General features: G+C 38.5%; 1 protein-coding gene across 1 annotated transcript; it reads left to right on the forward strand.

Annotated features, from left to right (window-relative positions):
• Positions 1-1,820: 1,820 nt before the first annotated feature.
• On the forward strand, positions 1,821-2,945 carry LOC106067995 (probable G-protein coupled receptor B0563.6). Its single transcript, XM_013227280.2, has one exon. It carries the CDS (start codon positions 1,821-1,823, stop codon positions 2,943-2,945), a length of 1,125 nt encoding a protein of 374 aa, XP_013082734.2.
• Positions 2,946-19,060: the final 16,115 nt, after the last annotated feature.

Below are 19,060 nucleotides of genomic sequence, written 5' to 3' on the forward strand. Positions count from 1 at the left end.
GAAAATTCCTCAGTGGAAACTGTTAAAGGGACTACGATGAATTTTGTTTCTCTTTAGCGAAACTCGACCCTGGCAGCGCCAGAGAATGACTACTCGTTCATTTCTAACATAATAATAATAATAATAGTAATGTATAAAGTGCTATTAACAAACATAATGTAGGCTTAAGGCGCAATGGTAACATTACAAACATAAACACGAGTTGTACAAGATTACAAAGACAGTTTGTGTGGAAACACATTCAATATCGGCCCCCGAGGTGGCATCGCCCCCTCCCGACCCCACCAAATCGACCAACATACTAGAGGGGGGGGGACGAAATAATCTAAAAATAGGTTGAAATAAGAAATAATTAGTATATAGTATTAACATAAGTAATAAATTCGTATACAAATTGTGTGAACTCTATACTAAAATTCGTCCGCCCTTCGGGGGCGGGGGGGGGGGGGTCGGCCGAGTTGAAAAAAAAAAAGGGGGGGGGGCAAATATAAATTTACTTTTTTTTTTTACTTTGAAAAATTATAACGGTCAAACTAGTTTTCAGCGTGTGGCCAACGATCTAGTAATTATTTTTTTTTACAGCGATATACATCAACTGTTAAATTTCTCGGAAAATCGTAAGAACCGTTTTTGAGATCAGCTGTCCAGATTCCTGGATCCAGGTTCCATAAAGTTCTGACTTGAATAGAGGTATTGTAAAAGTACACACAATGTACACACTTCAATGACAGTGTACACATTGTTAATCTTAAATTGCTATATCAATAGCTACAAGCGATGTTAGTTCTTAATGAGTCACAGAGACAAATGCGAGCCAAATAATGAACTAATTCATACCAATAAGCTTAGGATAAAAAGGTTGCGTACAATTATATTCGGGATCTTTGGGCCCCTCTATAGATCACAAGGGGAACATTACTTTTGAAATGTTATATTCAGAGACGAAGCTGGGTATGGCATACAGATTTGTTGCTTTAGCATTGACATTTGACCCAGTCTAGCATACATTGACACAGAGTGGATGCTGTTCATTAGGTCAACCGTTTTGATCCGGTTCGCCATTGAGACTTCAGAAAACAATGAGACCGCTTTCCAACAACAACACGGGCTTCACGTGAATCTTTAATTATTTAATTGTTTTTAGAGTTTCCCTGTAATTCAATTACGGAATGTTCTGGATAAATGCATTTCATTTTAATTTCTCTATCCCGACCCCTCCATTTACACCAAAGACAGTGACTCTATCATCCATTAACAAGCAAGAAAATGTATGTCTACTGACATTTTTTTTTGGTTATCCATTAATGAGGGATCGTTTTACTCTCGGCGATGTCTGCTGCGTTTCGCCATTTGCCTCCCTTGCCATCGGCACTTACGGAAACTAACGAAGTTTCAATAAAATGTATCTCGGAGTCTGGCATAAATAGATATTGCGGTAGAAAGAGGGTTTTTTTTTTTAAAATATAAAGGTATTAAAAATACGAAGGTGGGTAAAGGAGGGGTTCTGCTTGTGATAGATGGGATGATGAGGTAATGGCCAGATAATGACCAGTGAGCGAGAAGGGCTAGATGCCGGTGGGTGGGAGGGGAACTCCCTTGACTATTTAAATCCAATATAATCGCAGTCATTGATGCAGTGCTCACAATACACAATGGAGACATTCAACCAACAATTTTTCAAGCACATGAAAATCAAAAAGAGAGGCTGAAAATCGTGATTCGAAAGTGTGGTGTAGATTCAAAGTTTACTTTGCAAGTGTTTGTGCCATTCTATTGAAGCTCAAAGTTACTTATTAAAAAGGTAAATGTATTAACTGGAAATGGCCACAACGGGGAGGTCGGCCAACGATCTCGACACGAATTTCAACACGTCTTTTGGAGCAATGACATCCGCTTTGCTAATGGCGAGCCTGCAGGCGCCTACAGAATCTCCATCTCGCGCCCAGGACAGCGCCATAGTGAGTGTGAACGACTTGACCACAATTGAATGGATCTTTGCTTTTGTGGCCGTACCCATGGTCTCGATCCCTGGTCTTGTAGGCAATGTCTCCAGCTTAATCGTCCTCTACCGCCACGGCTTCAAGAAGACCTCGAATATTTTACTGGTGGCGCTGTCTATAGCAGACGCCTGCTATCTCATCGGAGTCAACAACATCCCAGCATTCATGCATGAATATTCAACCGGTCGCGGCTTTCACTATTCAGTCACATCCTGCTACGTACTCTACGGCCTTTATAGATTGTATCGTCTGCTGGAGCTCTGGGGTAATTGGACGTCCTTGACATTGCCTGTACTGATCACCATTGAACGTCTGGTGGCTGTGTACCATCCTTTCAAATTCCCTCTGCTTGTTACCCCTAGAAGGACGCTGGTAGCTGTCGTGATCTCCTACCTTCTGTGGCTGCCTCTGAACGTCTATTATTTCTTCCTTGAAGATCTTGTCTTCGTGCAGCAAGGAGGCGTAATCGTCGGGCGTATCGTACCCACACGATACTACCAGGATAAAGCTTGGTATTCGGTGTACTTGTCCGTGAAAAAAGCAGCTATTATCCTGAGCGAGCCGATCCCGATACTACTGGTAGTGATCGGCTGCTTCATGGTCGGAGTGAAGATCCGGTTGGCTCACGCGAAGCGGCGGAAGATGATGTACTTCGTGTCCTCCGTCACCAACGCCAGGGCGACGCCGGCGTTTCGCACCTCCTGGACGCTGCTGCTGGTGTGCATCGTCTACAGTATCACTATCGGCACAGCTTTCTTTCTGGAGATGGGCATTTCGGTGGATGTCAGCTTCACCGCAAACATCGTCTTGGCTGCAGCCATTCGACTGGTCAAGTGCATTCACAGTTCCTGCAACTTTTTTATATACATCTACATAAACCGGAATTTTCAGGAGACGTACCGGTCAATTTTTGCTTCTTGGGTACGTAAACATGGACATAAGTAAAGGACCGTTTCTTTACACGTGATTTCCACCCACTCGCCTGTGCTGCATTCCTCCAAATGCTTTGCATACATTTCTAGTCAGAAAAACAAGACTACCAGGATCCTCCTTTGAATGACTGACCACGTACTGGACAGTAGGCCCAACATGCTTTCATCACTAAAGGCGATGCTTAAAGAAACTATAAACTTACAAGCCTCTTTGTTTCAAGCTTCAGATATCCTATACTCTTAAACGAGCAATTCTTGTATGTATGTATATATATTTATATATATATATATATATATATATATATATAGATATATATATATAAATTTTATTTCGAAAACGGCTCTAAAGATTTTCTTTAAAAGTTCACGGTATGTGCATAATAGTGAGAAAAAAATTCTCAACTCACTGGCCACATCGGGAAAACTCGAGCTCGACCGTTATATCGGTTTGAAAATGGCTCATTATCGAAAAATTTATTTTGGCTAGAATGTTTTATGAATGAAATTTTCTGTATGACGTCAATGGGAAAAAAAAACTTGACACCGCTTACGTCACTAGGCTCACAGCAGTACACTAAGACTTTTCTTCGCAAACAAGAAAAAGTTTTAATGATTCAATTGGCGTAATTAAACATTTGCGCACCATCTTATTGTACATTGATCCATTAGGAATTTATGGAAGAAAAATAATGAAATTAAATATCTTAATGTATAATTAGTTATTGTGTTTTAAAGGCTTTATAAATTGCTTACACTTTAATTGCGTACACCCGTAGGTAGCTTTTACTTTGTTATTATTTTGCTGGTGAATTATTGCAATGTGTTTAAGCTTCGAAGTCTACTGTCCAATACCAAAACATAGGAAATGGTCATAACACAGCATATCTATGCCATATTTGCACAATCAGGGCCGGCCCTAACATTTGCGGGGCCCTATGTGAAATGTGAGGATTGCGCGCGGACCAGTAAGGGTAGAGATAAAGATAATAAGTGAAAATAAAGATTTTGTATTAGAAAATAAATTCGTATTTGCATGACATTTTTATTAAATGAAAGCTGACGATGCCGTTTTTTTATATCACGCGTAGGACTGGCGTTTACCATATTGATTGACACCCCAAAGTGACAATTTTGTCTTTTTAAGGACATTTTTATGAGTTTCAGGAGATTTCCAGGAGCTCCTTGAAAACAAGGAGACCACGGGAACCCATTTATAAATTATAATGGTTTAATTTAATAATTTACACCTAGAATTAGCGCGGGGCTTTTGAACCTTCGGAGTCCACCACTGTGACAGCATAGGCCTAGGGCTGGCCCTGATGATATCCAGCTCGCGGTCAACGAATTTTCATCACGCTGCTGCCTTTTTTTTATTTGTTAACCTATAAACCTCGGTAAAACAGAAGTCATGTTCCAAAAGTCACCCAATAAAACCTACTCAGCCCAAAGATCACTGCGCATAGACATTCCTTAAAGTGGTAGATAACTTCACATTATCTGGGAAGCATTTTATCAATTGACGCATTGCTTTAAAGAGAGGTTGATATGTCATCATGTATAGTCGTGCTTTTGGACGCCTCCAAGCGAGAGTGTGGCGAAATAAATCGCTCCGCCTGTCTACAAAAATCAGTGTCAACCAGTATTCTCTCAACCCTCTCTATGTGGATCTGAGACATGAGTACTTTATTGAAAGCAACTAAGACTTCTTGAACGACTTTACCAAAGACCACAATACAAACAGCGATATTCTTGCAAAAGATAAGTGAGGAATGCAGTATTTCCCTTTGCTGTGCAGCCCCAACTGTGACCTACATATTTTGCCACATCCAGGGCAAGCATAACCATTGTCCGCAGGTGGCCGATTTAGATTTTCTTTTGGTCTCAAATGTGTATCTCGCGGCCTTCGTGAGAGACCTCCAGCTGTCTCGTTCTGAGGCCGCATGCAACCAGGTGCTCTCTTCTATGTCAGCCAAGGAAAGTTGACGACTAGGATGGTCTTTGAAGAATTTCCGTGGAGCGCCTCTGTTACGTCGACCACATTTTAGCTCACAAAAAAAGACTGCCTTTGGCATTCGTTCGTCTTCCATACGGGATACGTGCCCTACCCAGTGCAACTGTCGGACCATAAGAAGTCCCACTATACTGTCCATACCGGCGTTGGCAAGGACATCGCTGTATGTAGTGCTGTCCTGCCACCGTATGTCCATGATGGAGCGCAAGCATCTTTGGTGAAAGCACTCAAGAAGTCTTAGTTTTTTCTGTAAAGTGTCCATGTCTCAGAGCCATAATAAATATACTAATTGCAGTATTAAATGTCATGAAGTTTTGACTCAGTTTTGAGTTTAAATCCCACTTCAGCGGGGTTTGAAGATAAAAAATACATCTTTAATAATAAAAACAAAGCAAATTATACACTCAAAATCTTATGAGTGTAGTCAAGGGGGTTTTGAGTTTAAACTCTCCTCCAGTGGAGTTTGAAGCTAAAAGTACCTCTTCAATATAAATAAAAGAAAATTAATCACTCCAAAATCTATGAGCGTAGTCAAAGGGGTTTTGAGTTTAAACTCCCCTCCAGGGGGATCTGAGGATAAAAAATACATCTTCAGTGTAAGAAAAAAAGCAAATTACGCACTCAAAATGCTATGAGCATTGCCAAAAGGGGTTTTGAGTTTAAACCCCCATTCAGAGGGATTTGGTGCTAAAAATACATCTTCAATATAAAAAAAAGCAAATCCAATCGGTGGTTTTGAGTTTAAACCCTTCTTCTACAGATGGCTTTTTTTTAAAGTTTAAAACCCCTCCAGATGGTTTTGAGTTTAAGATCCCCCTACAGAGCATTTTGAGGTGGAAAACCCCCAACAGAAGATTTTGACGATAAAACTTCTCTTTTCGATATAAAATCTAAAGCAAACTACAGTCACTTAATTCTAAGAGAGTATTCAAGAGAGTTTACACATTTTTACCTGCAGTGAATAATCATCTACCGAAATCGAAAAACACTAAATGTAGCTCAACAAAGATGGCTAAGACAGATTTTAGGAGTCATTTATAGAGATCAGGTCTAAATCAAGGCCGAACTGGGAGTCGACCCTTTAGTAAGATTGTCAGAGAGCGACGCATGAATTACGCATAAGAAGAATTGCAATGATATCCCAGTACAACTTGACGCCACTCATTCATGGAGGTCCTCATGGTAGGTGGGAAGAGGCTTCAGACATTACCAGTGACAGATTTTTATGGAAACAGCTTGACGTCAAATGCTCCGAACGGCGCGGGAGGGTCTAAGTCAGTAAGGTTTAGGTTTTTGAAATAAAACTTTTTAATAGCAGTGTAGATACCTCAGAATATGCATTTTGTTGGCTTTCAATACCAGAAATAGTGCTTGGCGGCGGGGCTTCGCCCCGAGCTGGGGGAGCTCCTAGCGCTCCCCCAGACCCCCTTGCTGGTAATGGCGGGGAGTCTACAATTTTATGGAAACAGCTTGATGGCAAATGCGCCGAACGACGAGGGTCTAAGTCAGTAAGAATAGCACATTAGGTTTTTGAAATAGAACTTTTTAATAGCAGGAAAATGCACTGTAGATACCTCAGAATATGCATTTTGTTGGTTTTCAATATCAGAAATAGTGCTTGGCGGCGGGGCTTCGCCCCGAGCTGGGGGAGCTCCTAGCGCTCCCCTAGACCCCTTTGCTGGTAATGGCGGGGAATCTACAATTTTTCCACTAACTCATGGAATAACCTATTCCAGGGCACAATAAACGTCTTCCGAAAGAATGAAGGGTCAGAAAGTAATAAAGATTATGTGCACACACACACACACTCATAAATACATATAATTTTTTTTTCCGAAAAAAAAATGCTGGCTACGCCCATGCACATTCCCATTGTATTCGCTTTAGTATCTTTAAAATAATGGCCATTATGTAATGTTTTACTTCCATTTTAGAAGTTTATTTATCTATTTGTAAATTACAATCATCTTGGTTCTATGGTTTTCGAATGAAATGTAGGCCTAAATACATTTTTCTGGGTTTATTTAATAGGCGATACAATTAATTCAGTTATAAGTGTGACAATTTATTGAGAAAAAAAATTCTTAAAATCTGGGTTTGTTTTACAAGTCAGCTTGTAAAATAGTGGATATTGAGAATTAGTCCTCCTACAGCAGTCCATAAACATACAAATGTTATTCTGTACATGCCTACACTTGTGATTGCGAAGACTGTCCCTTTATTTTTTGGAAATTCCATGACTCAACTAGCCACGTCTTCAAGACCAGAATAAGTAGAGGTAGAAGTGATATCCTGAATTCCAATTTGAAACTCGAAGAAAATATTTTAAGCAAAATATTGTTGACTATATCTACTACAGAAATATTTGTTTGAAATATGCTCTTTAATTAAAAAGAGCCCGCGAAGGTAACCAGCACGCCATGACACAAAAGTGCACGCGACTAGATTGATGTGTTTTTTTTAGCGGCCCCCGAAACGGGAAAAGACGCTATTTGTTTTGTGTGGAATGTCTGTCCGTTCCGTTTAGATCTCGTAAACTAGAAAAGATAGGCAATATCCGACATAATACAATTTTAGACCATTCTAAGTTCTGATGCAACGGCTACTTTTTCCTTTTCTGAAAGCGAAAAATCTAATTTTTAAAATCAAGTATGCAACAATTGTTTTTTTTTTTATAAAAATACACCATTTTTACAACTATTCATTATTAATAGTAACAAACACTGGAGGCTAATTAGTAAAGGGGATAACTATTTACCTTATTTTAAACACATCTATGCAAACGGTTTAAAAATTTTTGTCAAAAAATATTCTTTTTTTACAATTGTATTACGAAGTTAAGTAAGTTCTGTCATACTAACTATTACATTACTATTACTGATCCAGTTTTCTAAATTACTCATGAGCTCATTGCAATGCTGTATGGCCTCAATCTTGGGTTAACGAAAAGTTAACATCTGGAAACCGGAACCGGTCTGTCCACTTGCGGAAAATTGTAACTAGCGATTAGGGAATAGCAATAATGTTAATAAAGTTCCTTTGGGCCCTTCATCCTGTATACAATGGCGTGGAACTTAATGACAGTGATGTACAGGCACATTATTTGCGATGATAAGCCCACATCGTGGTACATATAAATAGTTACAATAGGAATTCAAGCTTGCAGGTAAACGCACCAACAAAAACATTTATATTTCTTGAAACCTTTGGGCTTCTATAGGAAATAAAGACATATCCTTCCGAAAGAGTCCCAATATCAAGGATTTGTTCGTCTACAACAGAGGACAATGGACGACCTGTGACCGTCAAGTTTGGACAGTTTCTGAACAATGTTAACTTAAACCGGGAACTAACGTTTTTGTCTTTTGTGTTGTTGGTCATGTCATCTCTTCTACTGAAAACAAAAAAAAGAGATTGACGCTTTACAAATCAATTAGACCAGCGATGCCCATCATAAATCGACCTGCGGGCCATTTTAATTTCCGACACTGGTGTCGCGGGCCACATAAAGGAAAGGTACAAAAATGAAATGAAATTGACCTGAAACTATTTGATTAGAAACCCGTGGATCTAGTACTTACATTCATTAATGGGATATTATTATCTTTTTTTTTTCATGCGTCATAAAACGGCTTCATTTCTCTGCTAAAATAGTGTAGCTAGCTTTACCAACGACTCATATTCTTGACTCTTTTTGGTAGCATTAATTGTCCAATCTCTAGACGTAGTTTAACAATCTTTTTATTCAAATGACGTCAAATGTGTTTTATAATTGCGTTTCTTTTTTTAAAAAAGCCACACTTTATTTACAACTGAAATATATATTGGCTTTTATCATGTTTTGCCAAAAAAAGTAAAGTTCCCTTTTTTTTTTTTTTTTTTTTTTTTATAAATTCTACATTAAGAGTCTCATAAACGCACAAATGGTACCAGTCAATCGGAGAAAAATTGAGGACCCTAACGTAGGAAAAGAGACATTTTTAAACATTTTCTTTAGGGGTGGGGGGGTAGTGGATTTTATATACTTTGTGCAGACATTTCGGCGGGCCGGATGGAACCACGTCGCGGGCCGGATCCGGCCCGCGGGCCGTATTTTGGGCATCACTGAATTAGACCAATTAGATATGACATCAGTTAGGCCAGGTTCACATCTAACTTCACATTCACTTTCACCTATCCCTTGGTCTGCTGGACCGTTGGGGCACCACACAAGATCTGTCAACCTTCTTTCTCCATTCTTCTCTGTCATTTGCCTTTGATAGAATTTCATTCTGATATTCTTTCTGAAAATATTAAAACCTGCCTTTTTACCTGCCTGGGTGGACCACTTCGGGGGCCGATTTTGAGTTTGTGTTTCCACGCAAACTGTCTTTTAATCTTTGTTTTTTTTTCTTTTGCTGTGTAAGGCATTCCTGTTTTTTTTCTATTTTTTTTGGCGGTCCACGAAAGAGGAAGGCTGAGAGAGATTTGTCTAGTCTATATGTCCGCCAGTCTGTCACATTTAGTTCTCAGAAATCCAATTTCATCATTTTCTGTATCCTATTTCAACAAAGCTTTAAAGTTTGATATATTATATACTAAACATAGTGATGGCTACAGAATGTAACAGAAGTATTGGATATTTTTGTTTACCTTTATATATGTGTGTCTCCCTCAGTCTCGGGAGACAATGGATACACCTAGATGAATCACTGAGTTTTGCTTGTGTCCGGGCAGATTCTGGAATGGCTAAACAAGCCAATTGTTAAATGACAATGTTTGCCACAGTTTGTGCATTGGGAATGAACTGTTTTAGAGCTATCTGATAGAACAGTTTTTTTTCTATTTTCCCTTGCTCTCGGCGAGGTTTGTACCAAAACACACAGTCTGCCTCCATGCTGTCCGATCTTGCGAGATTTCCTCCCACATACTTTCATTGATATCTGTAGATTTCGCTAATAGACATCTCCGTAGATTAGCCTCAAGCTCGGCATAAAGGATGTGCTTAGGAATTCCTCTATCTGGCATGCGGGTGACATGTCCGAGCCAGCTTAGTCTTCTCTGTGTCTACCGAGCATAGATACTGGCCAATTTCAAAACTTCCTGATTGGACACACGATCCCGAGTCCAGGAGATACACTTTATGCGTCTAAATTATTATAATATAAATCCAAACTTTACATTTATATTTAGACTTTACTGCTCCGACTTTTATGTCCGAAATAAGGCAATGATTTCAAGTAAAAGTGCGACATTTTACTTAGTAAAGTTCATGATTTACCCTGTAACCCAGAGATTAGCATCAATCGATGTTCGATGAACCAAAGACGTCTTAAAGTGTGACATTTTACTTAGTAAAGTTCATGATTTACCCTGTAACCCAGAGATTAGCATCAATCGATGTTCGATGAACCAAAGACGTCTTAAAGTGTGACATTTTACTTAGTAAAGTCCATGATTTACCCTGTAACCCAGAGATTTGGCATCAATTGATGTTCGATGAACCAAAGACGTCTTAAAGTGTGACATTTTACTTAGTAAAGTCCATGGTTTACCCTGTAACCCAGAGATTTAGCATCAATCGATGTTTGATGAACCAAAGACGTCTTAAAGTGTGACATTTTACTTAGTAAAGTCCATGATTTACCCTGTAGCCCAGAGATTTAGCATCAATTGATGTTCAATGAATCAAAGACGTCTTACAAAAAAAGACATAATGAACTCGGAGCCTAACAAAAGTTCTGCTTCAATATTCCAACATTTCATGCACTGACTGCACTATTCAATGTCTGAACGTAACCATTGGAGCAGTTACACTGTAAAAACTTTCTTCCAAGCCAATGATAGGCCAATTGTTTTACCCAAAACCTGCAATGGAAAACGACTCGACGTGAACTTCGGTTTTTCTAGACTGTAGGGGCACTTCAAAATATTTTCTATTCAAATTGCCTTGTACAATGACATTTTGAACTAAAAAAATACAGAAGCAATTTTAAAGATTTGAAGTGGTTTTCTTATCATTCCTTTTCAACATTACAAAAAAAAATAATAATTTCTAAAATGAGTTCATGTGAATATAAACTTTCTTTGAAACATCCAACCGAGCAAGGCTAGGTCACCAAATATGAAGGAGAAACTGAAAGCTCCAGTCGCCATAGACAACCGTCTGGCTGGGGCGTTTTTCGACGCCTTTAAATGAGAGTATGGCATAATAGAAGTGGTTTTAACCACAAGTGCGTATGGCTATGAGACCTGGATATTCTAACCACACTTGTGTATGGCTCTGAGATTTGGATGTTCTATACAAGGCATCTAAGGCTCCTCAAGCGAGCCTAAGCCCCAAATTAGGCATAGGCTGGACAGACTACCTTACAAATAACCCTGTTCTTCTGGCGGCTGGTGTAGAAGCACCACATAGATCCATCTGCTCTCTCCGGTCCTGCTGCTTCACATTCTAATGCTTCTTGTCTTCACGACTGTAGCCACACGGACATTCAAATATTCCGCGTGCCTAACTGCGGGCTAAATTTTGAGCAGGCCTACGGTAGTGAATCATTTTAATGTCATGAGACAATAAAGTTGTTTTTTTCTATTTGCAATAAGACTAGAGCCTCCATTAACCAGGAACATAGACACCATAAGACAATTTACATCATTAGAGAAACATTTGTTTCCATTGTAAAATATTTGGATAACTACTAATAACTAGGTGTGACGAAAAATCTATGCAAATACTGACATTAACACGCAGGGATATTTGGGATACAATTTATTTATTGATATATAATAGTGAATATTTTTGCATATATTATATAAATTAAATTCTAAACTTTCTTGGTCAAATCATATTTGGAATCAGCGCATTTAATTTAATACAGGCTGGCGCATAAAGATCCCCCACATTGTGAATGAATCTATCAAAAGCCCAAATAACTAGACAAAATACTTATAGTTCTGAACAAACCATTAAAAACAGTTTTGTTTCAATGGATTTTAAAAATCCGGTCTAGTACAGATGCATTTCGACCGAGCACAAGAGAGTTGCTATAACAGGAAGTTGACATTCGACACGTCAAAAAAGCCACAATGCTCACCCAGCCAATCGGTTCTAATCATTCTCATTGAAAATAGTAGAGCGAGCCTACGGAATGAAGCCTGTCCTGCCTCTCTACTGCACCCCAGATGGTGCCCACTCCAAACGTGGGAGATCTTTAAGCCAGTGGCGTAGCATCCATGGCGCGAAAGGGTTCAATGAACCCGGGCCCACGACCAATAGGGGCCCACAGCTGTGGCGTAGCAACCATGGCGCGAAGGGGTTCAATGAACCCGGGCCCACGACCAATAGGGGCCCACAGCTGTGGCGTAGCAACCATGGCGCGAAGGGGTTCAATGAACCCGGGCCCACGACCAATAGGGGCCCACAGCTGTGGCGTAGCAACCATGGCGCGAAGGAGTTCATTACGCTTGGACCCAACCCATGCCTCAAGGCCAGTTGGAGCCCACATTAGAACTTAGGAAGAACATTTGTTTGTTCATTTGAAACACTTTTAAGTCGTTTAACTCTGTTAAGAAGTTGTAAAAACATTGACTTTTAAGACACTATTACTTATATGCAGTCCTAACTGAATCAAACGTTATGACATAATTACTTATTTAAAAAAAAAGGTACGATCTTTACATTGGAATGTCTTTACATTTAGATTACTCATTTTTTGTCACACACTAAATTTGTCTTATTGGCTGGAGGGGGGCCCACCAAGATGTTCTTGAACCCGGGCCCACGGGTACCTTACTAGGTGCTAGGTGTGATTCCGATATTTACTTGTGTAGCAGGCAGTGGTTACGCCGAACAGATCTACCGTCTCTGGTCGTCACCTAAATTAAAATTTAACGTAACACTAATAGTCCAAAATTTAAACTACATGCTTACATATTGTTATAACTCTGCCATGCGCACCGCCGCCGTTCAAGATAGTACAGAAGGTGCGCACTTCTAGAAACCAGACTAGGAAGGATGTTTACATTAGAAAGAAGAACGATTTCCGCCCAAGTCTAGATCTAGAGCCGAGATGAAGATGCTGTACTCAAGGCAGATGTTCTATGTGTTTGTCATGTCTCCGTGTAAATAAACGTCTATGTCTCGTTGAGTTGCCTCACTTAAGTTATTACAATATTACTTCCTAATAGATCTATGTCTTAAAACGAATAGATATTTATTAATAATATCGTTTTATCCCGTGCTTTTAAGAATGTGAGCTTATAATAGTATTAATACTGCCTCTAATTCAGTCACAAGAAGCACTGGCACTTGATTTCCAACATCAATTAGGTCCAACACCAAGCCGTGTTAATGCCATCTCCCATTTAGCTCGAGCCTGTCTTTATGGTCCTTTAAGCTATGTCTAATTCATTCTCTAATTTTTGTGCTATCACCCAAACGGCTTTAACATTTGATAAATTAAGCTCCAATCAAGAGTTATACCACACATGCGAGTCCGCACAGCTTTTCGGACGCTCTTGAAAGAACTGGATATCGCTTTAGTAAACCGTTAAAACGTGTATTTACAGGGGAAATGGTCGTCGTCTTCTACTCGATGAGTATCTACTCTGCCCTCCCTTAAATCCATCTATGCTGCGATAGATTACAATGAAAGCAAAAGATCCCGCCTGCTAACTCTTGTTTGAATAGATCCGACGTGAACATTACCTATATGTGAGCTTGAGCTCCCAGAGCTATTTTTTTAATGTGTATTTTCATAGGCTATAGCTGTTCTGTATATTCTTTTTTATAGGTTATTGTCAGATTTTATAATTGTACTTCCGCATATTTTTATATGGGTTAGGGCGGGTAGTATAAATAGTTATATCCAGGCTACATCCAGTGCAGTTGACCAGTGGTCAGTAAAGTATATCTCTGTCTATGTGACAGTTGATGATCTTAGTGATCTGGCATATGATTATTTAATCATTTCTATATTTCTGTACCTGGGACGGCCTGCTATTACCACTGCTGAATATAGCTGCTGCTGTATCTAATATTGCTGCTATAATTGATGTTGTAGATCTATTCTAATTCTAGGGAATCTAGTGTAACTAAGTGTTATTTTGTTTCTGCTATTAATAGTATTGTTATTGCTTCTGTAGATCTAGGGAATCTAGTGTTATTTTGATTTTGTTTTTGTAGTGTTGCCCTAGTCGGCTTAGACCTAGTGGTTTAGTCTGTTCTTAGTGAATAGTAAGGTACTAAGGTGTTCTTGTTTTAGTGTTAGTGTAGATCTAGGTCTAGTGTAGTAGTTGTAGTGATTTAGTTAGATAGTTGGTTTTTTCAGTTTGTGTTAGATAGTTGGTTTGGTTAGATAGTTGGTTTTATCAGTTTGTGTTAGATGGTTGGTTTGGTTAGTTTGTTAGTGTTTGTAGTGGCGTAGATTTAGAGGGTTTTAGTTAGTTGCTGGGTTCAGTTATAGTGGTTAGTGTATATATTGTAATAACTTAAGTGAGGCAACTCAACGAGGCATATATATCTTTATTATTTACACGACATCACAAGTTCATAAAACAACATCTTTCTTACCCACAGTCTTTTCACTTCGGCACTCAACTTGGGCGGAAATCGTTCTCTTCTTCTCTTCCTAATGTTGACATCCTTCTCAGTCTAGTTTATCACAGTGCGCACCTTCTAGCTTAGATGGCGGTGCGCATGGCGAAGTTACAACAATATTATTTTATTATTGATTTATTTTTGTACTAGCCTGGCATTACCCGCGGCCTGCGGGTCTAAGTTTGTGTTTACTAATGTAGTGGATTGGATTTAGATGTATGTTAAACTTAGCTAATGATCCTTTCACGTTATTTCTCTTTCGCTACGAAAATAAAATTACTTTTGCGAAAATGGGTTTACCCGAAGTCGGTACATTCATATCTATTAAAAACGAAAAGAGCGATAGTTTTGTTAAATGAATGGGATTATAAAGTGAACAATTAAACGAAATAATTTTTAGTACGCGATTCATGAATGAATATAGATCTACGCCTATCTCAACTCGGCTTCGCAGCTTTTGTAAACGAATGTAGTCTCTTAAAAATAATGCTTTAGAAAACCAAATTTGAATGTTTATTTGATCAATATATGAAATGAATGGACTATAGTTAGCATGTTAATGTGTTAAAGTATAAAACTATCTGTGCGAACAGAAGTTTTATCATCTTACAGTTGAATTAGAGTTTTAGATCTAGGGATGGGATTATAAAGTAAACAATTAAACGAATTAATTTTTAGTACGCGATTCATTACGGTATTGTCTAATGAAAGAATGTTCGTCAGGAAATCTGTAGTTACATATATAAGGAACTAATTAATATTAATGTAAAAAATGCTTTTGAAACACAAAATTGAAGGTTAATTTTATTATATAATGAAATCAAAGGATCTTCTTTTGTATTTTCATGTGTCAAAGTAAAAAACTATCTGCACAAAGTGTATTTCTTAAAATTAGATCTAGGTCTAAATCCTTTCGATCTTTTCTCATGTCAACTTTGTAGACATGGCCTAGATCCATAAAATACTATAGCTTTAATAGAGTCGGACAACTTTTTTTTTTTTTTAGGGTCTTAAGTTTGTTTCAGGGCTACGATACACAGGCCTACACTAAGGTCTAAGTTGGTATCCAAGAAATATTCCTGCCTAGTTTTATCAAGATTGGTCAAGCGGTTTTGATGTCTATAAGTAACATACATACACCTCACATTCTACTTTATAGTATAGAAGATATGTAAAAAAAAGTTTCGTTTTGTTTATTTATCCTAAACTAAAGTTTCGTTATCCTGCTTTCATTTAGTTTAGGTTAGTATGTCTGGTTACTTAGGCGACTCTAGCCCCTAGGTCATAGACTGAAGTGTCACAGATGAAACCCACCCAATAGCGCTAACATCTGCCTACTGTTAATAAAATTTAAAGTTGAGCAGAGAAAAGGTCTCACTCAGCGCCTCCTGACCTGCTCACATATATGATTTTATAGTTTTAAATTTTAAACAAAAAGACAGCAACATTATGTGTTTCTTTTCAAGCTCATACCGAGGATGGACGAACAAAGACTTGAATAATAAATAGCACTGCCTAGAATTAATCTTGTTTTAAGAAGCACACATGACTGAAATAAGGTTACATGCCAAAATTTCGTACGACAAAGTAGCGCTAACAAAATTATGTCTTTAAAATAGCGCCGACTTTTATCTCATGTCAAATATGCCTTGATCTAAAAATCATATTTATCTGGAGGCAGCAGAGGTTTAAATTCTGAGTTTTCCTTCTCCCTCAGGCAGGAGGAACTCGTTAGCTATAGGTAGCAACCAACCTTTTGTCCTACACGCTAAGCTCCTAAACGTTATCACCGACAGCACCTCGGGGGTGGGATGGAGGCTGGGGGCGCGAGACAGCGGGGAGATTGGTCATGAGGCCATACGGTGATAATCTGCAAAATCACTAACTCAGATTTACACTATGTTTCAGAAGAGAAAAGAAATAAAATAGATTCTAGAAACAACATTTTAGACACATGCAGATCTAGGTAATGTAACTCCGCTCCCTCGCCAGACTGATGAGAGCACCATTGAATACATGAGAAGACATGTTGATAGAAGACAGGAAGAAGGACTGCTGTAGATCCGGCTGCAGATATCTGCAGGTTATTGAAGTCTGGGCTATCTTGACTCGAGAGAACGTCCTGTGTGCTATCTATGAACTGTGTTGAGGACCTGGGGCAGCACTGGGAAGTGTGTCGTCGGTCTGTATTGATAGTTAGGTAGCAAAGTAGTAGTGTCACTTGAGATAGGACACTCTGGGACTTATAGCTGAAGTCCATGCCTGTTTGTACTGTAAATAAATACCTAGTTTAGTGTTACCTCCTGACGTTCGTTGAGTGCCTACCTTAGAGTTACAATAGTATTATAAAAGACTAAAGACTGAATCATTTATTTCAAAATAAAATTCTGCACATATTTTTTTTTAATTGGAAAACTCAGAATTTGCGCTATTCAATTATAACCAAACAATTTTTGTCAAGGACAAATAAAATATAAATGTTAAATGTTTTCTTGGAGGTTCAGCGATTGCCGATGTAAATTATTCCGACAGCGGATTCCAGCGGTGGTTGATTTTGAAACCAATACGATGCCAATGCCCACACATTCTCATCGTATGACTTCAAAACCATCCATTCGAAGTTTGTTTGTTTGTTTGCTTGCTGTGGTTGATTTTGAAACCAAAACGATTCCAATGCCTACTTATTCACATCGTTTGAAAGTCTAACCTACAAGAGTACAAAAGAGAGTTTGTGTTTTCTGTCAAGAACTTGATACTTGATGGCTAGAGTGGTTCTCACTACTTCGACTAATATAATGTATAAAGCTAATATCAGAGATGACGATAAAGTAAAGAAACACAATAAATAATTATATCAAGTATTATCTCACACTCCAGACACAAATTTGTATTTGAAATTGATCTAGAACTAGGCATTAACCACCACCATTGAAAATAATGAAAAAGAAGTAAGTGGATGTTTATTAATATATTCAGTTAGCCAACGTTTCATACGACATAAGGGACTATAATATGTAAAAAATAGTAATAATAATAATATAAAATGTTCTCTTAAACTTATGTGATTCCAGAACTAGAATATAGTAGCCTAATTCCTGAGACATTAATACTTGGCTACTGTCGTGCGCGCATAAAGTTTCTGTGTTTAATAGTTGTGTTTTAATGTATAGGAAGTAGTTTGTATTTGGTGCGTTTTGTTGTCTAGAATATTGTGTATGTGTGTGTTTACGTCATCCTTAGTTCCCGCACGAGAGAGAGTTTTTGGGTTAGCTGATAGTCTGTTTCCCCATTTTAACGGTACGTAAGTTTATTTATTCGGCTGATCTTTCGGTACGGGTGTCGCTATTGAAAAGTTCTTAAATGTAGCGGCATCGCTAGATCTAGTTGTTTTTTGTTTGTTTTTGTTTCAGGGTGCTAGGCTTGGGGCTATGGGAGAGAGTGTCGCTTTCTCGCCCTTGGGTCGTGTCTTTAGTTATCACTGTTGGAGGTGTATGAAGTTGCTGTTCTGTAGGGCACTTAGATGGAGTGTGTGCGTGTGGAAGGTGTGTTATTGTTATTTGAACAATTATTACTGTCCTGTTCACCACCATGAAGCTGATACATATGAAATATCTTGTTACTTTACAATTATTATTAAACATTGTTCGTTTTGATCGATTGTTGTTTGATCGATGATTTTGTTCGATCTTATCTTCGATGGCATTTATTCTTATTCAATTTATATTTCGTGGTTCATATTCTAGTATTCTTTATTTCGGTTTACACTGTTCAGGTGGGGGGGGGGGAACCCGGAAACTCAATGCAAGTAAGTAAACAGCATACCCTAGACATTTAACTCTGTTCAGAAGTTGTAAAAATATTGACTTTTAAGACACAATTACTTATATGCAGTCCTAACTGAATCAAATGTTATGACATAATTACTTATTTAAAAAAAAGGTACGATCTTTACATTGGAATGTCTTTATATTTAGGTTACTCGTTTTTTGTTACACACTAAATTTATCTTATTAGCCGGAGGGGGAGCCCCACCAAGATGTTCTTGAACCCGGGCCCACGGTTACCTGGCTACGCCCCTGCTTTAAGGGAATAAAACTGTTTTTCTCTCTCAGCAGCAAAAGTTTTTGCTGCGTGGCGTCGTCCCAAATCAAACATTTTTTGTCTTTTTTAAAATAAAGTAAAAACATTTGAACATGTTTTAAACTAGATCGAGTTGATCCCCAATTTGCATTTGAAATATTGCAGTGTTCAACGTAATGTGTGAGAACACTGTACAAATGACCCAGTTTCAAGTCCATAATGGAGGAGTACAAATGACCCAGAAGTCCGTAATGGGGGAGTACACATGACCCAGTTTAAAGTCCGTAATGGGGGAGTACACATGACCCAGTTTCAAGTCCATAATGGGGGAGTACAAATGACCCAGTTTAAAGTCCGTAATGGGGGAGTACACATGACCCAGTTTCAAGTTCATAATGGGGGAGTACAAATGACCCAGTTTCAAGTTCATAATGGGGGAGTACAAATGACCCAGTTTCAA

The sequence above is a fragment of the Biomphalaria glabrata genome, chromosome 10, assembly GCF_947242115.1.
Source record: "Biomphalaria glabrata chromosome 10, xgBioGlab47.1, whole genome shotgun sequence".
Classification (NCBI taxonomy): Eukaryota; Metazoa; Mollusca; class Gastropoda; family Planorbidae; genus Biomphalaria; species Biomphalaria glabrata.